Source organism: Strix uralensis, chromosome 1 (assembly GCF_047716275.1).
Source record: "Strix uralensis isolate ZFMK-TIS-50842 chromosome 1, bStrUra1, whole genome shotgun sequence".
NCBI lineage: Eukaryota > Metazoa > Chordata > Aves > Strigiformes > Strigidae > Strix > Strix uralensis.
Genome location: NC_133972.1, coordinates 97,404,353 through 97,431,534, shown reverse-complemented (window position 1 = coordinate 97,431,534; position 27,182 = coordinate 97,404,353). Strand labels below are relative to the sequence as shown.

The 27,182-nt window shown below is 36.4% G+C and overlaps 2 protein-coding genes across 2 annotated transcripts in view; both read right to left on the bottom strand.

Moving 5' to 3' along the window:
* LOC141938195 (ATP-binding cassette sub-family A member 13-like) overlaps positions 1-12,543 on the bottom strand; it is a 166,216-nt gene extending 153,673 nt beyond the window's left edge. Inside the window, exons 1-5 of the mRNA XM_074857198.1 lie at positions 12,392-12,543; positions 10,696-10,835; positions 8,988-9,105; positions 2,305-7,017; positions 680-786 (exon numbers count right to left, since the gene is read on the bottom strand). Of these exons, the coding sequence (XP_074713299.1) occupies positions 680-786; positions 2,305-7,017; positions 8,988-9,105; positions 10,696-10,835; positions 12,392-12,543 (5,230 nt within the window). The remainder of the gene's footprint in view (positions 1-679; positions 787-2,304; positions 7,018-8,987; positions 9,106-10,695; positions 10,836-12,391) is intronic.
* Positions 12,544-12,697: 154 nt separating this feature from the next.
* Positions 12,698-25,522, bottom strand: LOC141937631 (ATP-binding cassette sub-family A member 13-like). The gene is made up of 8 exons (XM_074856030.1): positions 25,359-25,522; positions 22,672-22,787; positions 21,464-21,597; positions 19,517-19,681; positions 17,885-18,087; positions 16,240-16,367; positions 13,443-13,537; positions 12,698-13,233 (listed from the first exon to the last, which is right to left on the bottom strand). The coding sequence occupies exons 1-8, from the start codon at positions 25,520-25,522 to the stop codon at positions 12,913-12,915; spliced, it is 1,326 nt and encodes a 441-aa protein (XP_074712131.1). The 3' UTR covers positions 12,698-12,912.
* Positions 25,523-27,182: the final 1,660 nt, after the last annotated feature.

The following is a 27,182-nucleotide window of genomic DNA, read 5'->3' as shown; positions in this document are numbered from 1 at the left end:
TCTTAAAGTGCTCATCTTGGGGGCCTATATTCAAGGAATAAAACAAGCATAACACATTAGAATTTGAACAATTTATTGAAGAAGTTATTCAGCCACAGTTAGCCAATCCACTGTCTCAACACAGCCAGAAATGAGAGGTGTCACTTCCCTTATATACTTGCCCCATTTTTAATTTCTGTCAGCTATATGCTGCCTTGTGACAAATCTGGCTCATTAGAAAAAAAAAAACAAACACTTCTGTGACTTGACTCAGTTCACTAGCCTGGCAGAAAAATATTCAGTAAAAAAAGTAAGACAAAACCCAAATGTGTACACAGTCTCCTGCTGGGTTTGTGAGTCAGATCAAAAAAGGAAGACGTGCTGGTGTGTCAGAGTAAGTCCAGGAGGAAGGAAAAGTGAACATGGCTAAAAATAGGAGAAGAGGAGCTGCAAGTCCTCCTGCTTCCACTGAAATTTTGAATCAACGTGACTATTCCAGAAAGAAATCATCCCTTTATGTGTTCTGCATCAAAATTTTTCCTGTGCCTCTGTTGGTTTAATTTCCAGGCCTCAGTATGATTGCCTTGCTTAGTGTCTCACAAATTAACCTATTTTTACAAAAGGTTGCTTAGAGTAAAGCCTTAACGCTATAATATTAACACATATGGTGACCCATACAGTCACTACTGTGGTAACTAACCTGAAACGATTTTAAGAACATTCAAAATGGTAAACTGCAACTTCTGCAATAGTAGGACACTAGCAGGGTGCAAATGTTTCTGAAGAATCCTGCAGATTTTAGATGCTCTGTAGAAAGATTAATAAGAAAACATTATTTTCATAACAAGGGTACCACAGAAAATTTTCAACGTCACTACGTATGGTTGCAACCTTCAGTGCACCATATAAGGATTCCAATATTTACAGTTATTACATTTGTCTGAACTGTTTCAAAAGGGCAATGAAGCTGGTGCAGGGTCTGGAGCACATGTCATACGAGGAGCGGCTGAGGGAACTGGGGTTGTTTAGTCTGGAGAAGAGGAGGCTGAGGGGAGACCTCATCGCCCTCTACAGCTACCTGAAAGGAGGTTGCAGAGAACTGGGGATGAGTCTCTTTAACCAAGTAATAAGCGAGAGAACAAGAGATAATGGCCTCAAGTTGTGCCAAGGAAGGTTTAGACTGGATATTAGGAAGCATTTCTTTACAGAATGGGTTGTTAGGCGTTGGAATGGGCTGCCCAGGGAGGTGGTGGAGTCCCCATCCCTGGAGGTGTTTAAGAGTAGGGTCAACTTAGCGCTGAGGGATATAGCGTAGTTGGGAACTGTTAATGTTGCGTTGATGGTTGGACTGGATGATCTTCAAGGTCTTTTCCAACCTAGATAATTCTGTGAAAATCAAAACATAATACTTCCACATTAAAAAAAAAAAAAAAAAAAAAAAAAAAAAAGAACACCAAGCAGGTTTTCATCAAGGTAGCAAGTCATCAGCTTTCTTAAGACCTTAAGAGTGCTAGAAGGTACCTTAGCAAAATAAGCAAAATCACATCAGCTTCAGAAATACTGGGAGCCCACAGCATATACTGACTTGACAGCAAAGTACTGGATGTTAGTAGGATCAGTAGATCCACCACCAAGACACCCTAGAGCTGTTAGGAGCAACCATCTTGTGTGATTCATTCACTGAGTATTAATTAATACAGCAACTCCAGTCTAGCAGTACTTTTATTAGATAAGTTGCCAGTAAACATTTTCCTGAAGCAGATTTTTCCTCTGCTGCTGGATTACATTTGATTTGAATAATCTGGCAAAAATTATCTTGGGTTCAAGATTCCTTCAGAAGCTGTATTTGTTAAACTGAAAAACTTAACGCTATAATCATAGCCCCAAAAGGGTCATCTTGTTTGCATAAGTCATCAGCAAATTTAAGTTGAAGACATTTCAAATACAGTGTATATACATTTGGATATAGAAAGAAAGAAAAAAAAAAAAAAAACCCACAACACAAAACAAACAACTACCACAAAACATTAGTCCCAAGTATTCCACCAATAACTGTGCATTCAGCGTTCAGACCTGCAAGGATTTTGAAAGACCACCTCAAATATCAATACAGGTGACTGCACACATCAATAACCTGGTCCACGCAATATAATGTGATACCAAATATGGCTGGTCTGAACCAGTTGATACAAAATATTGTTTTACTCAAAGGCACAAATCTGAAATGAAACAATAATTAACTTAAAGTTTTGATTGAGTTATTAACAAAAAGACCTTCTGTCATCGTTAGTACAATGTCAAAATGAGTACATAGAAAATACTCACCTCATTTCTGCCATTATATCCTTATGTAAATCCTTTAGTAAGAAGGCTATTTCATTCCTGTCATGTTCTGTGATAGACTGAAATATCATTTGCAAGATCTCTTGCATGATCTCCAGAGTTCTGTTTTCGGACTGAGTAGAAACTTCTCTATAATGTGCATTGTCAAAAAATGAATCAAGTAAGTCAACTATCTGAAGTTCAGTGTTATTTGTATAAAGAGCTTCTTCTATAATGGTAGGATCAGCAATTACATGAAGGAGACTGTTTAGCAAAACTGAATTAGCAGTATGAATATTATTTGATTTTTCTCTGCTAAAATGACCATCAACAAACAACATACCAGTGTAATCTTCCTTAGACTTGTTTTGGAATAGTTCCAGAAAGTCAATAATGTCTTCAACAACCAGCAGCAAGTCATCTGATGAATTTTCATTAGCCATAAGGAGAATTAGAGCACGCATTATTTTAGAATAATTTTTATTGTTACACTCGCATAGAAAGCTGATCACAGTCTCTTGTATGTCTTCAAAATTTCTTAACATAGCATCTATAGATGATGTATTAAACTGCTGTATTAAAACATCAAGATCCATTGAAGACGACTGTCCAGTGGCCAACCTTAGTAATTTAAACTCTTGGTCTATCACTGCAAGTAAGTGTCTAACATTAAAATTCACCAACAAGTCTTCTATGCTTGTAACTGCAGGAAACCAGAAGTTCTCAAAGTTATCAGATAGATTACTGTTTCCATTTAAAGCTGATAATATCATAAGCATTGAGTATGTCTGGTTTCCAACAGAAGACAGCGCCATTAAAGGCTGAATTACAGAAAGAAAAGAAAGGACAGCTTCTGTATCCAGGAGTCCAGAAATTTCACTGGTCATATTCTTAACATTAGCAAGAACAGTCTTTACAAGTGATGTTCTTGAATGTCTGTTCCAACTTAGACCACCATAAAGATCATCCAGCTCTTCAAGAATACCTTTGGCCATCTCCATTTCTGTCTCTGGCATACTGCCCAGTGTTTCTACGATTTGTAAAGCCACTTGTCTCTTTGGTGTGGAGGAACAATTGATTGAGTATGTATTATTCACCTGCAGTGGCACAGTGTAGAGGGATAGCTCATTCCAAAAATCTAGCAGGTCTTTAAGAACTGATCCATTTACATGATGAAGCTCAGAAAACTTCAAAAGAATAGAGATCCATTCTTTGATCTGATGAAAAAAGCAAGTCAGATTGCGAGCAATATCCATCTGAAAGTCTTCCATAGTGCATGAGAAACTGTCCTCCAGAGTGATGAGTTTCAGCTCCTTAATGACTTCAATGACTGTGCTGTAACTAAGAGTAGAATTGTTATACACAAATTCACAAGGTTTAAAAGTGGGATCACTCTGAGGTGTTGCTGTTGTGAGAGTCCAGCAGAATGCTGTAGAAAAACAAATAGAGGCCTCTGCAGGTTCATCAGACATATCCGTCAGTGTCTCCAGTATCATTAGAAGACTTTCTACTTGATTAGAGAACTCCTCTTCAGTAAACATTGGCATTTTTGCTTCCTGAGTCAGTATGAAAGCATATACTTCAGTTAGTGCTTCCGTGATGTTTCCATGAGCTAATCTTTCTGTAAGGTTGATAACATCAAGGAGGAGATGGAACATCTCTTCTACATCATAGAGTTCATCTTGTTCAAAGAGTTGTGTTATTTGCCATAAACCAGTCAGGTTCCAATTACATGAATTGTTCTCAAATGCATCCCACCAGTCTGTTAACATTCTTAACTCAGAGTTCTCAATATATAAAGGTTTGATATTTTTAAAGAAATTATCTAGGCTCCTCTGGACTTGTTTGAATTGACTTATCAAGAACTCAACATCCATGTTTCTTGTATTTTGCATCAAGGCTACCATATGCTTTAGAAATTCTTTATCATCTCTTAATGGAAAGCCAGTAAAACTAGAAGACTTGAAAATTTTAAGTGCTCTCCTTACCAGTTCAATATTCAGAGCTGCTGTATTTATTAGTTTCTGGAGAAATGTTTTGTGTTCACCCTGCAAGTCTGAGTCAAGTTCACTAATCACATATTGAAAGAACTCCATCAACAAACTGGTATTTTTCTCATGCAACAAAGGTTCAATCTCAATATCTAAGTGGGAGGAGCTGTTTTCTTGGATTTCAAAAGTTTTATTTTTCAGGAGTGTTTGAATTTCTGCCAAATGTTCTATTGATGAAAGTGGAACATGGTGAAATGAATTAAGGAACATCCTCAAAGTCCTGTTAAATCCATGGATTGACTGACTAAAATGGGTCTTATTTGATGTATACCATGAGTGCCCCAATAAATCATTGACAACCATTTGTATTTGCCCTCCAGAGTTATTTAAAAGTGTAAACACAAATTCAAGAACACTAATATCATCTTTTACATAAAATTCGGGGAGAATAAATTTTAAAGTTTTTGCTATAATATTGAAATAAACATTTACACAAATCACATCAGAACCAGTTAAGGAACATTCAGGGAGTATCAAATTAAAAATCAAATTAACAAAGTCCATCAAGTTCACTAGCTTAGCATCTGTCTCAATGTTTCCCAGAGATTTCAGTAGAAATAAAATATGCTTTGCACTTTCAAGGTGGGAAGGTGACTTGTATTTTTCACTGAGATTACTTAATCCATGTATCCATCTGTTACAATCTTCTGCTTCATCCACTGTACTATAAAAGTTTAGAAAGGAATTAAGATGAGATGAAAAATTTGCTTGCAAATGGCTTATGTCTTTCAGAGTATTGTCCAAAATTAGTTTGGTAATATTCTGGAAAATGCTGATACAAACCATATATTTGCCTTGAGATACACTTTTAAAGAGAGCAGTTGTGTCTTTTATCTCAGTGAGAATAATTTCAAGTTCCTTTTGGGAGAGCTTGAGAATAGTAGAAAGGGAATTTCCAACAGAAAATACACCAGCACCCCTATCTTCTCTCTCAGATCCTCCTGAGATGAAAGTATCAAGCCAAGAATTCAAAAACTCTCCATTAACAACCTTCAGTATAGATTTCTGTAATTCAGTTATCATGACTCCCATCATTTCTAAAACACTTTCTAAACTGTTACCTTTAAGCAAACTTGTGATGTCAACTGAATCAAATACAAGTTGAAGATTAGCAAGAAAAGCTTCAAAATCTTTCCAGTCATTTAAATCACCACCTCCTTCAAATATGATTTTTAATAGATTCAATGCTGCTGTTGTAGTTTCAAAAATAACTGTAGCTGTATTATTGCACAGTTCATCATGAGTTGCATTTAAAAGACTTTCAGAGAGATCTGCCAAATCATTTCTTACATAGACAAAATAGGTTGAATTTAAATTTAAGACTTTGGATACTTCCTCAAAAATCTCTGTCCAGGTTTGAAGCCATGTAAAAGTGCAGTGCAAAGCAGAAGATACACTTAGCTGATCTCCCAAGTTTGTTATATTAGACAGAACACTGTCTAATGGAATCAGAAGTAAGTCGTAAACTTCTGCTGAATGATCTACAGAAGTAATATTTGATAGATAAAAATCAGTGCACCCATTATTTACCAGGCATTCTGAGGAGATATCAAGAAACTGTTCCAAATAACAAGAGACAACTGTTTGGAGCTCTTCATCTATAAGCAAAGTTTTAAGGCTGCTCAGAGTGCTATAGACAACTTGCATCTCTTTTTTTCCTTTCTGTGCAAGAGATTGGGCCTGAAACTCTGTGTAGTTGTAAATGATTAGTAACTTTTCACAGAGAGACTTGCTGGTGAAGTTCCAGAGAAGATCAAAAGTTTCATACAGAAAATCAAAAACTTGATCCCTATCTTGGAAATCATGCCATACTTGAAAAGACAAAATATCTTCTGAAGTCTCATAAAGAAATGTGAACAGAGTGCTATTGCTCTCAATATTTAAGACTAGATCATCATTTTGATACAGGGAGAAAAGTATTGGAACAAGTGAGGCCTCACTAGAACTGTTTAATTTCTTTATGTTTTTGAAGAAATAGTGCACAATTTCTCCTAATTCTTGTACTTTATCTATAAAAGTTGCATTTGAGAGTAATAAAGAGGAGGCATTACTCGCTCCATGAATTGTGCTGAAAGACACATTGACATGATCATCAGTCAATGATCTGACCTCATAGAGATTCCTTAGGAAGTTTTCACTTAAGTGTTTTAGACGGTTCAAAGCAGCAATATTTAACTCTGGCCTATCAGTCAGGATATTTTGAAGCAATAGCATACTTCTATTATGGATTTTATTTTCTGTGATGGGAAATATAATTCTAGATATGGTCTCCAATACCTCCTCCTCTTCCACTTGACTCAAATGAGAGAGCCTAGAATCAAGTTCATAGAACACAATTTTCACTATATGCCAGAAAACATCTGTCTTCTCTTTCGTCCAGAATCTCTGAAGAGTCTGAAAATTTTTTCGTAGCTCATTATGGAGTTCAGAAACTGCAAATGAGAAATTGGTGGCAGATTCCTTCTTCTCAGCCAAATTTTTCATCCATATACTTGTATTATTGAAGACATTTTCAATTAGAGACTGGTTTAAAGAAGCTGAGAAATCAAGCATTACAATTTCTTCTATGATTTCTACAAGATAAAGAAGATGATCTACTTCCTTTTCACCAGAAATCCTTAAGTTTTCTTCTCTCTTCAAAAACTCTTTGAAAGATGTCAAAATCCTGAAAAATTAAGCATGAGTTTTGTCTTGTTAGTTACCTAGCAGGCAGACAAGAATTGTTTAAATATATATTTTATAATTTTATAATATAGTTTTATTTACTTAACTCAAAGAAAGTTCAAATATCACTTAAACAGACATCACAAATTAATCACCACAAAACCCAAAATAGCACAAAATGTCAATCACTTTGGTTTTCAAAAATGTGACAAAACTCACTGAAAAAAGTCACAGCCACATTCAAATCAAAACCTGAACATAGACAGTTAGGTTAAAGAGTGCATTTTTTAGGAATTATAATCAAACTTGTAAGCCACAAAGAGTCAAACACCTTTAATTTAAGTATGTCACATTTTCAGCTGCTAAAAAGAGCAAAGCTTTTATGCTCCACAGACTAATTATTTTATAGAAAGAAACTTATCAATCAATAAAACCCTCTAATTTTCCATGAATTCTGAAAAAAATTTTTTCTTTTAGCATACTTATTGAAAGCCAAAAATTCCAGTTGACTGACTGATAGCTGAACACAACAATTTTAATATCTAGGAAAAAAAAAAAAAAAAAAAACAAAATATGAAATCACAGTGAAAACTGGAATGCTCTAATTGATGTTTCCATTGTGTCAATATTATTCATTAATAGAAAAAATCTTTACTAACTCTGTAAGACTGGTCAGGATTGAGGTTCATGGAAAAAGGAGCATTTCAGTGCAAAGGTCTCAAGCTGAAAATACCTTCTCCTTAAATATGTTTTCTTTTAATAGCTAAAATGCAGAACACCACACACCATTAAAAAGTTTGTGAGGGAATTTCTGTGTCAAATTACTGGAATGGCTTCTACAGGAGATAAACCAAGATGTCAAATATTGAAAAAAAAATGTTCCCTATGTAGAATCTCTTTCCTAGACCTATTCAAGTCAAAGAAATACCTCTGTATGTATAGCAAAGAAAACCCAAACACATCAGGCAATTTTGTTAGGACTACTCTGCAGAGAAAATAGTGCATGCTCTAGAAACAGTATATAAGACCAAATCCAAATCTTTGCCCTAGCAAATATGTCTGCATTGATCTTTATAACAAAGTTGGGAAAGAACACAAAAGTTATTGAACATTCAAGATAGCAATTTGCATTCTACTCCTTAGCTTCCATTTTGTTTTTATTGTAGATATCAAGAATATCTAAGATTTTGAGAATCCAAACTAGGAGTTCATTGCTTCTAGATCCCTGTTTAATCACCTCCTAAAGTCCCTGTCAGTTGTGCTTGAATGAAAAGCATGACACAACCTGTCTAACAGTGGAGGAAATACTCAAATTGTGCCATTTATAAATGTTTATTCTTCATCTTTCGCTGCATTGATAGTGGTTATTTCCATTTGATAAATTAAACAAAGGATCGATTTAGCAAACAGTTAAATAGCAGCATAATGAAAAATGAAGTTCAAAATCTAGAAGTGTAATTTACAAAGAATTCTTATCTATTAACAGCTGTGATTGCCAGCATAGCATGGTAAATAGTTAATAGCACTTAATAGCAGAGGCAGCACTCAACAATTAGGAAGAAGTTGTTCCATGAGAAATGTTTTTTTCTTTTTTTGAACAGTGATAGTTAAATGGCTTCTGTTTCACTGTTCATCTAGACATTAGAAGGACTATAATGCAAGTAACTAAGTGACAAGAAGACCTTGCAATAATAAATTGGAACCCTCAAGTGTCCACCACTTTGGTTACTACTGATAACACAACAGAGAGGGAGATGTCTTTTTTTAATACTTTTAAATTAAAGCCACAAGATGTAACTTTCTTTGCAGGATTCTATTTCTTCCCAATAATACTGAAAAAACACCAGTCATTTTGTGAAAATAGGCAGAGTAATTATGTTCAAGAACTACAAAGGTCCAAAGTGGAGGCGGGTTAAAGGATTTCTGGAAAACGATTAAACAAAGAAATTACATTGACTAGTTCAACCTTACCGTGCCCAGGAAATAAATGAGGAATAATCTGGTAAATCTTGAAGAAATTCTAAATAATGACCTAAGATGGTCTCCAAACTGAGTTTTTGTCTAGAACATAGAGATGCTTCTAGTCCATCTGCAGAGAAAATAAAAATCTCAACATCAAGAGACAGATCAAACAAAGTTTTTATGAACACATCTATGAACAACTTGATCAACTTCCCCTGAAACAACCTGAATAAATCCTACAAATTCAGTAGGACCCAAACGTGTGCAGAAAGAGAAATACATTACACACATTTTAAAAGAAATAAATATGCAATTTTTACTGAAGTGTTTGGCATTAATTCTACTGAATGATTTAACAGAATGCAGAATCAATAAACATCAGCTCTGCCTAAGGCACACCTGCATTTTCCTTACAGAATTCCTTACAGAAAAATTCAAATACAATTCCTTAGAGAAAAAAAAAAAAAAAAGAAAAAACAGAAGATATCTTTTGAATTATACATAAACTGCAGAACTAGTTCAAATAAGATTAGTTTTATTATACAAGAGCGCACTTGGTGCTGTACTCAGCACTGAAATGAACTTTAATATTTCTTTTTCCTTGGAATTTCAGTAAAAAGAATGCAGTTCTGTGAAATTCACTATTACTGCCCAGATAACTGAAATATCTGGAACTGTAATAGATTACAAAACCTGTACAATCAATTCATATTTGAACAGTTCATTTCAGTAACACAGTTCTTCAATTAAAAAATACTGCTTATTTTTCCATACATTCCATACTTTCTCCTTACTGCTGAGGAATTCAGCACATTTCTGATTAGCTCTACAGAGAAAAAGAGCAGAGGGGGCAAAAAACCAAACATATTCAGAAAAACAGATCTTTAGCCAGAACAAGATCTTTCACAAATCCCAAGAACTAGCTTGAAAAAAATCCATCACCAACTTAAACCCTTCAAAAGCTGGAAATACAAGTCATCAAAAAATGGAAGAATTGAGAGCACAGTGAGAATACTTAAAGGAAGCAAGTAGGTGATAGTGGGTGAGGTAATTTTTTAGAGCTGTTTGGATCAGCCACATTGTGCCCTGCTTCATAGCTCCACTAAGATGTTAAGAAAAGTAACACAAATATTTAACCGAAAGAATTTTGAAATAGAAGATCTCCGATTCCTCAGCATAACTTGCAAATATTTCAAAGTTTTCCCCAATAATGAAAAACTAGTATATTCCACAAAAGTTAGCAGCAGATGGGTCAGGACATCTGGAATATAACAGGACAACTGGGATGAAGGAAATCAAGCATGAAGTCCTTGCCCAATATGAAACAAGCCTAGAAATAGGAGAGACTGGGTGACTAGCTGGTCTGGTCTCTCATTTATATCCTGGACTTAAGAAGCCTTCCTGACAGAACACACTTGCAAAAGTAAAGACTCCAAACAGATTCAACCAGTTGGAATTTTCCCAATAGAAATGGATGATCCAAAAATTTTCCAGATGGCACTAAAATCACAGTTTTTTACCAGAGTCAAGGTCTGTATATGATAAGTTTTCCTTGTTAATGATTCAATCAGCTGGTGAATCGTAAGGTTGATGGAAACACAGACAGAAACAGGCTCGCAAATGTAAAAACCATGTTTTTCCTTTCCAAGGAATACCATACTCTAAGACAGGGAACCACCAGAATAAAGCCTGTGCTTTGCAGTAGCTCTTTCCTCACCTGCCTGACCTCCCGTGGAGCCTGCTTCCTCATTCATGTATTGAGCTACCTTGCACGTCCAACTAGCAAAAGCTGTTAAATCCTTCCAGTATGAGTCTCCCTCCGAAGCAAACAAAATTTCTTCAAGTGTATTATTAATTCTGAAATGACACAGAAAACAAGGCTACCATGATTAGACCAGTGATTTCTTTCAAATTACCTTGTGAACACATGTTGTTTCCCTGTAAATCTCTAGCTAAATTCTATTACTACTTTATGCATACAGACAGTGCTATTGACTTAGGGAAGAACTGAAGCAGGCAGGCTAATAGCAGAATCCTTTAGCTGTTACATCACTCTAAGCACAACTAGACCTTACCACGCAGGTTTGTGAGCAGAAAAAAAATAAATCTAAAAAGCCTTTTAAGAAACTCCCAACAAAATGCTCTGGTTCAAAAAGTAGCATTTTGAAATTGAAAACAATTATCAAGAAATGATTCCTCTTGTCCTGAAATACACCTTTTACATTAAAAAAAAAGTATAGCTTTGTCCCTGAAAAACAAACAAACAAAACAACAACAAAACACCTCACATAAAAATAGCGCTGAGCTTTTCTTGGTCTTCAATGTTACTTAAACACAAGCCTCTATTTCCAGGGGCCTTTTAGCTCTATCGGTGGTTTTGATACTCAAAAAAGGAATGTAAAACTAGTCCTCCTGGTGACTTCATAGTCATTTAGAAACACGGAGGGAGGAAAGGCAATCAACCATTGATCAACAGCAAGAGGGACAGGAAAAATGACGTAAACTTTCTAACATCTAAGGTGTTATTAATATCTGTGGATTTAATCCCTGCTGCCAATGCAGTTTGTGGAATTTCTGATGGATTCTTGAATGCTAGTAGTTTTACTGCTTTAATAGCAAACTCTTCTGCCAAGTTTCTCACGCACATAAGTAATGTAGATAGCTGTCTTCTATGCGTGTCTAAGTTTGTGACCTAGGACATCTGTCCAGTATAAATGCAACTTCACATTAAACTCATTATGCTCATACTTTACATTACCAAGCATGAATAATAAAATCCTATCCTAAAGTGCTTTATCTATATAGGGATTTGTCTCTAATGTACTCTGATTTAACACCATTAAAGCTTGAAATCAGTAGAATTACTGAGTCATTTCAAATTATAATCAACTTAATAAAAATATTAATGGATTTTCTGCCAAAACAGAGGAACAGTGACCACTTGACATGTTCAGAAAGCAACTCAAGAATGCAATACCCCTCCTAGTGCACTTTCTAACTGCCCTTTCTTTAATGTTTTCCTGCATCTCCCAGGAGTCTTTTAGATCCAAGTTTCCAAGCATCCTGAGCAGCCCAACACCAGAGGGGTATGTACCAGGAAGCAGGCTGAGAAGTAGCAGAAAATGCTTGGATGCAAGAAGATAAAAAAGGAGAATAGGCTTTTAGAATCCTAGATACATGCCTATCCTCAGCCTATTTCCACCTCTATCCCCGTCCTTAAATATTACTACTACTAAAAAAATAATCCTCTACCTTTTTGTTTGTTCCTATAAAAATTATTAACACTGGGTGGTAATCAAAAGTAAAAAGCAGGGGCTTAACCTTTTATCTATTCAGTTACTGCTTATAATACAATACTTCAGGTTAGTACCAGTCACGACCTTTATGCATTAAAAGGTATACAAGATACGTACAGTGAGAAGAGCAGCTGTTCCTGACAAGAGCTGAAATGGACATCTTCCTCAGATGGTGCCTCTGTGCTCAGTAGTTGATTAATTTCACAGTAATAAGCATAATTTTTGGTTAGCTGCTCTTCTATTTCTTGCCATCCCAAATAATCATCCATTATTGAATCTGGCAGGCTTTGTTGTCCCTGAGTTACTTTCTGCAGAAGCAGGACCTTTCACAGTAAAGAAAACAATATTTGAAACCAGTAAAAAGGAAACTCACCTGAGACTTTGGCCCTGCTTCTTATATTTGTAATATTAATGATACTGAAATTCAACACAAAATGGATTAAATGAGCAGTCTTTCAAACCTTCTCAATATTTTCTGGAAGCCACATCTACTTAACATGTCTAAAATGTCACATTCACTCAAGAGACTCCATAAGACCACTTGTGCCTTGCCACCAAGCACATTTTAAACAGTTTAAATAATCAGTTACCCATCCACTTATTAATAGCAAACACTAAGTAGTAAGCTGCAACCCCTGCTAATTTATTTCATTTTGTAATACAAGTAAGGCACTGCAAGCCTTAAACGTGAAAAAAAACCCAAACCAAACCAAACAAACAAAAGAACAAAAAAAAAAAAACAAAACAAAACAAAACAAAAAAAAACCACCTGAAATACTTACAGATTCCTTTAGCGACTGGACCTGGTTATTTAGCTTGAAGGTCACCTCTGAGCTATTGCCAGGACACATGTATATTGCTAAAATGTCAATGTCATCTGAGCCCTGTGGAAGTCTCAGGGTCTTCTCAAACACTGTGAGCACATCATTGCATATATAGGAAGCATTGCTCATCAGTATCTAAAATTTAATGAATATACTGTCACTTTAAAAATGAACTCAGGGTGAAGGAACAGACACAATGAAATGTCAAAAGACAAAAATGTACAAAGTTGGACCAAAATTCTGCTGAATAAAAAATACTCTACTTAGCAACTACCTTTTATCCCCCAAAATAAGCCTCTGCAGTTTTATGCAAATTAATATACAAACATTAAATAACAACATACCTGTTTTAGCTCCACAAAGAGCTTTCTGATGTCTAGATGAATGAAGCCATCTCTTTGGGCAAAAGGAATCAGTTTTTCCAGGCTACGTAAAGCTTCTGTAAGACATTTGTCCACACACCCCATAAAGAAAATAGTTAATTTACAGAGTAATTCAGGAACAGTACAGTAGGAAGCATCCTTCTGGGAAAGCAAACTGTGCATGATACGGTTTAAAAATACAGCAGTTACAGAGGCCGAAAGGTTCTACTTTGATTTAGATGACATCCCTGCCCAAAGCACTCTATCATTTTTGCACAAAATACGTACACAGTTGCACTCTGCAATTTTGAGGAGCAAAGACTGCTCCCCTCCTGCACCACCACTGAAAAAGTCTCGTCAAGACAAGGCAGAAAGAAGACACCAGTCTTCTTACACCAGTAAAAGCATGACCTTATTGCCTCTCACAGTTTATATCAGAGTAGCTCCAATGACTTCAGTGAACTTTCATGATTTTCAGGAAAGAAAAATGAGGTCCCATGTGGGCTTCTAGCTATGAATGCTGAAAATAAACTTGGACTCTTTCCATATGTAACTGTTGATTTTAGTCAGCAGCTCTTCTGAAATATGGAAAGGTGGCCTAATTCCTTAAGCTCCAAAGCAAAACTAACCTTTCCCTTCTCAATTAAAATACAACTACAGAAATGTTACCAGGTCATATTAGGAAGTTGCCAAATCCAGCAGCCCTACAGAGGTGAGGCTGCCATAGCTCCATGCCCCCAGGTCCACTCAGCAGCAAGACTGGGCAGGTAGACATACAAGCCACATACATAGAAAATGCACATGGCTGGCCACACAGGTCAACACACGCAGCACTCTCAAACACACAAACAGCACCAATGGTGTTATCCTGTTCACCCTCCTGGTTGGTCAGGATGAAGGTCTGTCAGAGGGAATACATATCTACATATATATACACACACAGTGTGGTTCCCCTCTAGCAGCTGGGCTCAGACACCGAGTCTGCCCAGCAGCTGTCCCTGGATACCAGTCTCCCACCCCAGTTGCTGGCACCTGGGCATACGAGCCCTCAAGGCTTCAGTCCTGCTCCAGCTCCTGGTACAGGTGTGCTTGCTCACACACAGAGTGGATCCCTGCAATAACTGCTCTTGGCCACTCAGTCCATCTAGCAGCTGGTCCCTCAGCACCCCCCAGCTGACTCAGAAGTACACAAACAAGTCTCTCAGTCAATCCCAGGACATATTAAATGTCCTAAAACTGTGCCTTTGGAAAGCTATATTGAAAGAGTACTTGTTTTCTCATGAGATCCGCTCCCTGCTTTGCACTCAGTCCTTGTTCATTTTTAGAGGCTAAAAAACAGATTTTACAGCTAAAGGGTATGTTGGACTATATAATTTTTTGTGTTTATCAACAACAGAACTGCTCACTAAACTCCCAGAGTAATCAGCTATAAAGGAATTAAAGGCAAGAAGCATGCATGTATCATACCACATAACCCAAGGAAAGTGGACTTCACTGTTACCACTGGTGCTGTAATGTGACCTGCACAACCTTTACTGCTAATAATGATGCACAATACAATACACAAAACTTCTGTCAGAGTTTGTGTTCATTTCCAACAGTAATCTTCAAACATAAGTTTTTTATTTGTAATCTGAAGACATCTGAGCTAGAAATCAAGGACAAAATTGCACAATTTCAGTGGTATCTTGGACAAAATTTGCACTTTTAATATATTGTTTATTCTTTACTGTAAAGTGATATGCAAATATCAAGTAATTTAAGACTATCAACATCTCCAAAAGAACCAAAGTGGTTTTGACATACCTAACTACAACTGAGTAATACAAGCGCTCTTCCTATATATATCCACTTTATAGTATTGCAGGTGTCCACTAAAAGGTGTCACAGAAAGACATCTTGTCCCTTTTCCTTTTTTTTTTTTCTTTTAAATCCAGATCAGTGTGGACCTTATGATTATATTGCTGATCAACTCCTGGCTATCATGGTGCTGAGTATCACACAATCTGAGTCCTAGCACACCTTATAATAATGTATATAATAAATGTATACCAAACATGAAAGTTATAATTGCTGAACAAACATATTTAGAAGAACTTCATGGGAGCTAGTTCCAGTTCCCCAACTTCTTATAAAATACATCTCTACTTGCCCTGAGTTCTTCAATACTGTCCCCTCTCTTCTGGGAATGAGAAGGGCATATTCCACTTCCTTCACCATCAGCCTAGCTTGATGTCCAAAAGCGTAGCCACAGAGAAAGAAGCACCCTGCCTCTGTGCTTCACGGCCCTCAATCAAATCCTTAAAGAAATCAGAAAATCTATATGTCCAACTCAGTGTTTTGCTTCACTTGCAAACCCAGCAAATTCACCACCCAGAAAATTCAAGCTGCATCTTAATCTAAAACCAAGACTTCTTGTTCACACATACATGATTGATGGTGTTAGAAACCTCTCAGGCAGTGATAATTTTAATTTTTATTAAGGAGGCTCTTTTTCTTCAGTTAGATCTTTAAACAACAGCCACAGCATCATACATCATGTAAGATGCCTAAGGAAATTGTTTATTCCTCATATGAGAAGTGAAAATGGGTATTATGTTGTGTTCTGTTATCATTAAGGAAAACAAAGTTTTAGATATTTACAGCAGCTTTTGAATTCCTAAGTGTGACACGTATTACAGAGCTCAAGTGCCTTCCTAGAGAGAATGTTGTCCATTTCCCATGTTATTCTGTGACAGTCATTTGAGTGCTAGTAACAAGTAACACCATGCAGCTTTACCTTCGGTGAAGTATAAATACTGTGCTATTACATTCCTTATAGCTCCATCTACCAGAAGCAATCTCTCCATAACAGGCCACTGAGGTACATCCTGAAGTACAGACTGCATTCTCTCCAGATGCAGGATTCTGCAATCAAAAGAGGTACAGCATAGAAGCACTGTGTACTACAAACAAAAAGGTAAAGTTGCTCAAAAATTATGGGGTTTTTCTGTTGTGTGGTCACTATATCATCTACTTTGTAGTTTCTTAGAGCAGCATAGTAGTTTCTGCTTATAAAAAAGAGCCAAATTCCAAAATGTACTACTAAATTATTGAACAATTTGACTGCAGTCTCTCTCAACTAGATAATGAATTGTATCTTTCAGATTTATCTTCAGATGTTGATTTGTATAGCATGGATCATATCTCCTCCAATGAAGGACAGTTTTTGATATGAACAAGTAGAGCTATTACAAGCAACACCAAATTGAGGCCAACATTATAACTCCCAGAAGCAATGCAAGTCATCCAATGTGCAGTTAGAAGTATCAGTTCCTGTGCTCTGCCATAGACTTTTCACGACGCCCTGCTTACTTGACAAACAATCTGCAACTTTTAAGTCCTGTGTAGAAACTTCCAGATCTTTTACAACTCTTTTGCTTAAAAAAAAAAAAAAAAAAAAAAAAAAAAAAGATAGGGAAACAGAGCTCTTAAACCACTATTTTTCATAAATCACCCAGAACAATTGTCTTGATATTGTTTTAAAAGTATGCTGTTATTGAGAATACCTGAAATTAAAGTACAGTCAATCTTTACAAGCTTGTAGTTGAACTTGTCCTGAAATGGGAATTGAAGGCATTTCCAAAGTTTCAGCAAAATAGATTTCTACTGGATTAGTGACCAAGTGCTAAAAGAATACTGTACAGGAAGATTTGGACTACTTCAACAAAACAATTCATTCTGAAGAAGTACAGAACTTATAGCTATATCTTCATATAAACTGCTTACATTTGCATTAAGTGATAAGTCAAATGGGGAACTTGAAACTCTAAGAAAAGTTCAAAAACATTAAGAGAAATCCTAGTCTCTGAGTGCCTAGATAACACTGAAAACTACATATATATAAACACATAGAATTACACTGTATTTCTGTTCTCGATAGTAGGCTTCTGTTCCAACATCTCCTGCACAAACTAACATGTGTATGACTCCTCAACAAAAATCCAAAAGATTCCAGATGCACTGGACTTGCTGCACGAGTGGATTGATGCTATAGCATGCATGCATGAGATAATTACTGAATCTCAGCAACTATTGGTGGGAATTAGACTTTGTTTGCAGAAAAATGATAAAGAATTCAGGTCCTTTTTCAAAATGCTTAATTATACACAGCTGCTGGTTTCTATGAGTCCTGATCATGTATTCGGGTTCCCTGCTGAACCTGTTAAGTAGCTATACTCCAAATCACAAATTTAATTTCTTTCTCAGAATGTGTATGCATCAGCACAATTATTTGACTGTATATGAGGTTTTGAATTACAGAATAAAAAATAAAAACATAAAACAGACAAAAATTAGAAATCAATTAAATGTAATGTGGAAATAAATATTCAGGTTGATCTGAACTTTATAAGACAAGTTGCAGAAAGGTAGGTGTAACTTACAGATCATGAGATGCAGTATGTCCATCTGAAAAATAGGTATCTGATTTCTCATTCCATTGCTGGATTAGGGTATTTATCTCTGAAAAAACTTTCCTGGCTTCCCTGTCATCTAGAAACTGAGACATGAAATCAGCTATGATTCTTTCAGGTTCCAAAAGGAGTTTCTGAGAGAGCCCACTGCTGCTGAACCATTGCTCAAATACCTAGCAGATTGAATGCAAAATAGAACACACTTTGTTATAGAATCAGAGCTTTCTTATTTAGACAATACACAGAATTTGCATATCTAAAAAAAAAAAAAAAAATCAGCAATGATAGTAAAATTTCTCCCTAAGAATGTGTCTACACTCTGAAATGACTGGTCTCACAACGGTTGATTTTCAATACAGTTTGGACTGACCTGCAAGTTGGCAATATAATGTACCACAGAGAACTAACATCCTATGTTGTGCTGTCCTTGCCCAAAGACCCAGGAATGACAAAAAGGTGGCCCGAGACTGAAACCAACCAAAACCAGACCTCCACAGTTAATTACTCAGACATGCTTTCCCTTACAGGGCTTCTGCCTACACTACCAACATGATGGAAGACAGCAGCCTCAACGTTTTTGTGGTCCCATTACACAAAAACGTGGAGAAGGAGCCTGTATGCTCCCATTGTGTAGCCTAGAATAAGGCATACCAAGGTCTGGCCAAACCTACTGACTGCTCTGCTCTTCTCCACCATTACGTTTTTTTAATGCCAAGTGGTTATAACAGATTTTTACTATAAGAGATGTCCTGTTCACCAAGGGAATTCCCAGTGGCCAGCAGCTTAAAATTCTTCAAGTTGTCACCATAAGGATGTCAGCTTTTGTGAAGAGTTTAAAACAAAGGCTGAAATTATTACTGGATTTTCCTACACCTACAATAGGAATTAGTGCATTAGTTTTGGAAATCACATTAAATTATTACTTCAAGTCATCATACACCAGTGAAACCTTTATCAAGAGTAAAATCAAAGGTTACATTATTGAGGAAATACACAGTAAACTTTACATGCTTTCTTTAGATGGTATTGCAAACATCTCCAGAGCAGCTTGATACACAGCTGATATTTTTTTATGGAAAAAACCCCATGTATCATGGGAAAAACAAACACTAGCATTAAGGCAGCTAGGTAAGTGTTTTCCTTAGGAAACATCGGAATGGTTTGTCCTTTTCTCCATGCAACTACACATAGGTCATCACAGAGACCACATGAATTAAAAATTTAAAATAAATTAATTGTATACTATATCAGTGGAGGCCTGTAGTCTGCTTTCAATTTTGCTCAAAATTCAGGCTCACTTGGGACAGTAAATGGGTCTTCCTTCTGTCAGGCCTCTGCAGTGCAGTACATTTCACTATATTCCTTATTAGATTTCAAACCTGTATTTGAGTTAATGAGAAAATCTGATTAAGTGGACACATGGTGATAGATTATGCTTCCACTGTAATGTTTCTTTATAAAGATTACTTTGTCTTATTAGCAAGATGAAAAAAGTTCACAACAATAACATTTAATAGATAACTCGGATCTTTTAACTGAGTTACTGTTGACAGCCTACATGCAAAAATTAGGAATTTAATCTATTAACTTATTAAAGTGTACCTGTGCATAGAGCCTGAGCTTGCTGACAGCATGAACAAGATACAGTTTGGCCTCATGCCGTGCAGAAATACAGGCCTCTTTATTATTCTCTTTGTTTGCTTCATCTTCTGACATGCTGGACAGAGCAGAGCACACAAACTGCTCCAGTGTGTCTCCTGTGGGAATCTGGCAGGGACATAAGAAATGGATGAGTATCTCAAGAGAGCTGCTGAGTGTTATCCCTGCTATCAATTTACTTATCTGGTGAAAAAAGAATATCACATAGCCTCCTTCAGTGAGAACAAAACCCATTTAATCCAGCCTCATATGCTGGGGCATGTACTTCAAAGTACTTCGCATACAAAGTGATGTATAAAATACCGGTGGCCCCACTAGGGTACTCATACAGCAGGCAGAATGATGAGACTTGTTTATACAAGGAATTTTCACCATGTATCTACACCAGTGTTGCTACTTCTACAGTCATTTGCAGGCTGATGCTGAACTAACTTGACAATGTTACAGCACGCCTACAAAAGAATTTTGCACTAGAATAACTATATCGAAGCAACTTCACAACTGTAAAAATTACTGATGTAAAAAGCATTCAATACAATGGTACATCTCAACCAATGATTACATGCCACAGACTAGTTTTAAATTGAAGTTGGCAGGTTTCAGCAGTGTGGACAAGAGGCCAGAATTTTTTCCTCATAGTCTGACTTCTAAATTCTGTGTTGAAAGCTTTATTATTCCCAATCATATAAATATTATTAAAGCATACAAAAATAATTTAATGCATTTTAATTTTTCCCTATTGATGTCTTTTTGAGATACTTTGCATTCTAACTCCTTTCAACTGTGACTAGAAAATTTATTAAAACTTTGCAGATGTTTTGTCACCAAACGAGCTGGTGCATTAGATAGAGAACTGAAGTGCTCAGAACAGACACTGTCCAGGCATCCATATTTCCCCTCATACTTTTTGAGGGTCTTCAATGCCCTAACTCAAGCACACAATATCAAGGTATTCATTTAAATAGCTAGCGAGTGAGTTGTCTGGAATTAGGCAGCCAACCGTAGCTACCAGGCTGCAGCTGAATACAATTCAGTTGATCAAATCAGTCATCACTGATATTTCATTAAAAGGCCATTGAAAAGTCAAAGGATTTTTATAATTTATCCTTTTGTGTACATCAGCTCTTTTTATAATGCAGTCTTCTGGAGTACAACTCTAGACTGTACCTGGCAAAGAACAAACAGATTTCAGATAAATACGAATATGTTCTATTCAAAAACTGTGGACTTTAGTAGAAATTTAAAAGATGTTTCAAGCTTTCTGCCATTCAAATCAGATCATCACAGCAGACCACTTTGATCTAGAACATAGGTTAGAAAGCCCTCTCTGAGAAAAGAGATTTTCCTCAATATTTGACACTTCACCAGTATATTTGAATAGTTCCACTGAGACAAATCATCAGTCAAGTATATTCATATCAAGACTGCACAACTGAGAAGAAAGGAATCCTGACATGCCTTAATTTACACACAGAAGAGACAGGTATTCTTTGTCCAGCAAACCAGATGAAAAATGATAGCTGTCAAATTAATCCAAGCAGCTTCAAATTTAGGATTTAGTTTAAAAGTCTTAGTGGAGCAAATCCCAGAATTCTCTACAGGACTGGATAATAAACTCAGGACTTTGCCATACTCACTGGTGACTTCAGAGAAGCATAAATTCATTAATGCACACAACTAGATCTATCAGCATCTTCATGTGCAGAAATTTCAGCTGGAGCTAAACACATTTATTTTGATGGGAATGAAGCCAGGATATTTAGCAGTCTTGTAGCTGTTTCACAAATCTAAGATATGACTATACCTTCTGTAAGGCATGAAAAATCCCTTCAGGGTACAAATAAAAACAAAGAGGAAAGAGAGGAACACTGAAATTTTTAAGTGATTTACCTTTGTCAATTGTGCTGTATAACTTAGCAGCTTCTCAACATGAAGATGGTCAAACTCAAACCTGGATTCAAGTTCTGCTCTCACAGCATGTGGATTCCACAAAACATCCCCGAGAGAAAGATTATACTGAAGACCTGAAGAAAAGGAAACCTTCTGTTTATATCATTCCTGCTTTTTATTCATGTTGTTTCTTGATTATTTATTTTTGCAACATGATTTTTGGGGGGGGGGGGGGGGGGGGGGGAAGAGTGTGTACCTGAGCACCAATGTCACTAGGATAAATCCATGACCGCATTAGTAGTATGGCAAGGTCCATTAATCTGATGGCTTTGTGACAGTTGATATGAAAATGGTGAGATGCCCCTGTGTAGCGATTGCCAGCAGACCCACCCAGCAGGGTGCCATTCTGAACTGTGCATCTAATTCTGCACATAGTCATGGAAATGTGTGTGTATGGGCTGGATATGAATCACTGCTGAGAGAGAGAGCACCAGGAGAGTACCAGAAGTCCCAGGGAATTCAAGTTCACCGTCTGTACAAGGGCTCCAGCGTATCACCTTTGTACTACTTCAGTCTTCGCTTTGAGAGGTGAAGCAGGATTTAGACTACATATAATTCTTAGCCTGACCTTCCATGTAGAGCAGACAGCAGCTGCACCTACAATCTAATTGTGTGTCATGAGACAGTTTGCCAGTGAAACTGGTTCCTGACGTTTTCTTGAGGAGTTGTCCTGGGGCCAGCCTACTTTCTCCAATTAAACTCATCTCCCATACTCCAGCAGCAGATGGGAAAATGTAGCCCTTCAGCTGAGAGCAGAATTTATGATAACAGAAGAATGAAGCTTAAAATAAAACAGCCATAACGCTTAACATGCATGTCCAAAACAAGAGGCCATCCTTCTGTCAAATGGAAGTTGTCCTTTGTAGTGATTTGGGCACTCTCCAAAATTCATTACCAAAAGATCATTCTAAACATGATATATTAGACAAACCTGCTTTGTTTATCAAATAGTTGCCAGAGTTCGATGAAATTTAGTTATTAGTATTTAAAAAAGAGACCAATAAAGAAATGGGTTAGCACTACAACAACATAGTTCAATTCTTAGACCTTTTACATTAGGAATTTAGCAGAAGCTCAGACAGTTACTGCTATTACATATTCCCATGCTTATGAGGTACTCCAAAGAAAATCTGAAGCAAATTCCTTACCTTCTAAGCTCCTATCCTGTATTGATGCAGCAGTTAAATTCAGTGTTTTTTTCACCACTTCATAGAAACTTTGGCCCAACGGCATCATAGCTAAATCCTTCAATGATGCTAAGGTACTGAAAGTGAAAAATAAAACAAAAGTCAAGATACATATCAAAATACACCCAAAAAACCTGAAAGAGATTGGTAGAAAAATGTGATGTTCAAGCAATTGAGTATTAAAATACCCTTTTTATAATTGAAAAACAGATGTTTTGTCAAATTAGATTTTTCATGAAAAACACACAAGTTGAGATTTTACAGTTAGAGTTTCACTCAAATTTTATTAAGGACATGTCTGCTAAGAGGACCAATTTAAAAAAAAAAAAAAAAAAAAAAGAGAGAGAGAAAGGGTTAAAAGTGAGAGCAAAAATGAGAGGAAAACCACCACAGGTGTTCATCCCAGCTATCCCCACAACAATGTAGGATGGACACAGAATACTTATATTTTACTCTCACTCAATCTGCTGAGAAAAAAAAAGAACCTTTAAAGCAACAGAACACTTATTCTCACAACAAATTAAACAAAGCACATTACAGAACTCATTGATAAAAATATATCTACTGAAGTACTTCCAAGTCCCAGTCTCAGTCACCTTAGCTTGTGAAACAAACTTCTTTTTAAAGTAGCTGTAATTCATCACAAAGCCTGTCACATTTACCAGTTACTTCCTATAGAGTGTTCCTTTGTTATTTTGCAAATAAGAATCCAGTTTTGTTAGAGTGGATCAGCACTTTCCAACAGATATCAGAGGAAGAAAAAAAAACGAAAAAAACAACACTATTTAACTTTGCCAAGTAGGTGTGAAAAGTCTCTGTTAAGTACCTCTGAGAGACAGAGCAAACATGGTACAGCCCAGGAAGTGGGAGAAGTAAATTTAGGAACCTTTCTGCTGACTAAATTCTGCCTGAGATAGGACATCTAGAAATGTATGTTAGTAATATGAAGCTAGTCAAGAAGTAAGCATTGTTTTTTTGTGGTTTGCTTTTCAAATTGCATTAACTACAGCAAATTTGATCATTGAAGGGCATCAAAGTCCTAATAAAAAGCAAAACCCAAATGTAAACATCTGAGTCTCCTCTTGTTAATCACTTGTGGGTTGACCCCAGCTGGCAGCCAAGTGCCTAAGAGCTGCTCATTTGCTCCCTTCTCCCATGGGACAGGAAGAAAAGAAAACGAAGGCAAGACAGCTCATGGATCACGACAGTTTAATAGGTGAAGCAAAAGTTGTGCATGCAAGCAAAGCCAAACATGGAATTTATTCACTACTTTCCATCAACAGGCAAATGCCCAGGCACTTCCTGGAAAGCAGGGCCTCAGCATGCGCAACAGTTACATTGGAAGACAAACACCATAACCATGAACACCTGCCACTTCTGTCCCCTTCTCACTCTGTCTGTGCTATAGGGTCAGGGTAGAGAAATCGGTGTTGAGATTATATTAACAGATTAATAACTTGACCCAGCACAGCAGCCAGTGGTTACTGTTACCTTTGCTTACTGCTGCTGAAGAACACTCAGACTGAGAATTTGCAAACCTTTCAGAAAAGGCTTCTGCTTTTGGGATATATGCACTACAAGCACAACTAATCCCACTTTGTATGTTAATAGTTCAGAGAACAAGCTGGAATAAGGTTACAAATGACTTAAGCATAAGGGGACGGGAAAAATCAAGGCCCAACACAGTTGCAATCTACATATTGTAATCAAGAGAGACATTTCCCAGTTTCAAAAAAAATATGCCATCATACCCTCATAACTTTTTTATTAGGAAAAAAACAGTGGGATACTAAAGGTGACAGAATCAGCACAGTAACTTACCATTCAAAGTCCCTGGGCCCCTGCCTCCCCATGGGGTAAGGGTGGTGAAGTTCATGGCTGGTCTTGCACAGTCAGCCACGTTTGGTGGCCTCCTCTAGCCTTAAGTATGTTAATTGGCTACAATGACAATTACCTATCAACCTATTACAACCAACTACCTACTCCGGCAAATACGTGTCTGACTTTTTCCTAATAACTCCCTTATTTTACTGAAAATTCCTGTAGATACTTGTCTTAGCTGTCCTTTTGATACTATGACTTCCTCTGAATCCAACTGTCTTTTACCCAGGGCAGAAAACTCACATTCAGAATACAGTCTCTGTGGGTTTTTTCTTAGTGCTTCACTTCTTGCAAGAGAACAGCCAAAGCTATTTTGATAGCAAGAGGCTTGAGAAACAAAATGAAGTAAATTTCCTGATATTGACCAAGTGCTACATATATATTAAGGTGATTAGAATCCAAACTATTATTTTCTTATATTCATATGTAAATATTCTGTCTTTCAAAGACTTGCAGGGCACATTACAGTTTTCAAAGCTGTATTATGTGATGGGCTAAATTCAGCCATTGCTAACATGAAGCTATTTTTTGGAGACCCCTAGGGAATCTGCTGAGTTTGACAGAGATGAAACATACAGTTATGAGGAATCAGAATGGGTGAAAACTCCTACCACACCTCTATAAAAGCAGAATCCAGTAAGCAGAAGAAAATTTCAGCTTCTTTACACCAATAAGGATGCATGCTTTGTTAAATAGCCAGTGAGAAGAACAAGAATCACAGGTAAAATATTAAAACAAAGCACTTTCAAGAACGTAAAAGTACTTACTTTTCAATAACTTTTAGGAACTGTGCTATGGCAGCTAACTCATCTTCTGTATAAAAGGTGTTCAATTCAAGGCGAGGGAGTGAATGTAGAAGGTTCCAGAAATATGGTTGCTTGTACAGGTTTTCTGCTCTAGAAATCATTTCCTCTGCTTTATTCAAATCCATCTTTATGTGAAGAAAACACACTTCCATTAACAGCAAAAAAAATAGCAGGTGCGTGTTATTTCCCCTACCCCTGCCCTCTTGAATTTTAAACCATTTAAAATATTTTTTTCAAGTGGAAACATACCTCTAGCTTTAGTAATTCACCATATCATTTTGATGGTACTTTGAACTTATGGCAGCTTTGTTTCAGATGTCTTTCTCTGCTCCAATGGAAAATGGAGCTGGGAGAAAAGCTAGGCAATCTCTTTCTGCTCAGAAGTGTAACTCTTTTCCCAAAGAGAAGGATTATCTTTGAGATCTCAAACACAAGGAACTCTTTAGCCCTACAATGAATTTCTAAGTTTAGGGTATAAAGACCAAGGTGCTGCCAGAGACATGCCATCCTTGCCTCACAGCTCCTTGGTGGATATGGAGCAGGTATCAAATAATAATTGATAAGCATGACTCTTTAAAGATGAACTGACTGTTGTAAAACCACTTCTTTTATAGGACTACATTTTCAGATGCCTATGCAAAACACAGGATCTCTCATACTTTTTTATTACACAGTCCTTGTTTCTCTAAATTAATGTTTCACTAAGGTTCTTTTAGATAATGGTAACATGAGTATGGTATATACAAAAAGAAGCTTGTGTATGCAAGCTCTGTTACTAATAATTATAGGCTACTTTCAACTAAATATTTTTGATGTTGATAAATACATTCCTTCTATTTTATATTCCATTCCTGAAATGAAATTTCATATTGATACAGCTCCTTTCAATCTAGTATTTCATGAGCAATTTAAAAATGTTACTGTAAAAATGCCATCTAATCTCAAATTATAAATTGGAAATCCAGATTTCCTGAAGTAGCACTTACAATCAATAAAATATGGAGAAAATTAATTTTAAAATATTTTTAAAGTGAAACCAGTGATCTGTGAAAGGTACAAAATTGTCAGTAATGGAGATCCACTACTGTGCCCATTCAGCCTTCCTCTTTCTGTTGAGATTGCAAGGGTGAAAGACTAATGCATTAGGGACAGCACAAAGACCAAACTCATTTCACATAAACTGTCAAAGAGATTCTGGAAGGAATTATGGTAAATCTTGCAAATCTCTCTTCCTTCAGCCCCACTTGAGTCTACTTGCCATGTTTACTGGATCACAAATCTGAATTTAAAGTAGTCTCATCCAAGAAAGAACCTCATCTTTTTAAACTCACTTGCAGTCCTCTTTAAGTTTTGGGTTGGGTTTTTTGTTTGTTAGTTTTTAATAAGAAGTACACATTAGTGTAAGAGTTCCTTGCAAGACGTTTTCTAACATGATTTTATACAGCTACACAAGGTCTGACAGATGCACTTTTAAATTGCTCCTAATGAGCAACTAGCCTTAAGGTAGCTGTGGTCTTTAGCTACTAACAACCTAGACTGATTTAAATCAGTAATCTAGAAATCCCTGAATTTCTACCAAATTTACAAGACATCATTTTTTCCATCAACAACATACCAATATTTTTAAAAGATAGTTTACTAAAACTTGACAGGATACAAATTTCTAACCATTAGAATAAAGATGCCTCAAAATCCAGAACTGTAATTTAGAAACAGACTGCAAAAATACTTACAGTAAGAAAAGTAGTGATGTTATGGAGCCCTGTAAAATCAAATATTTTTCTT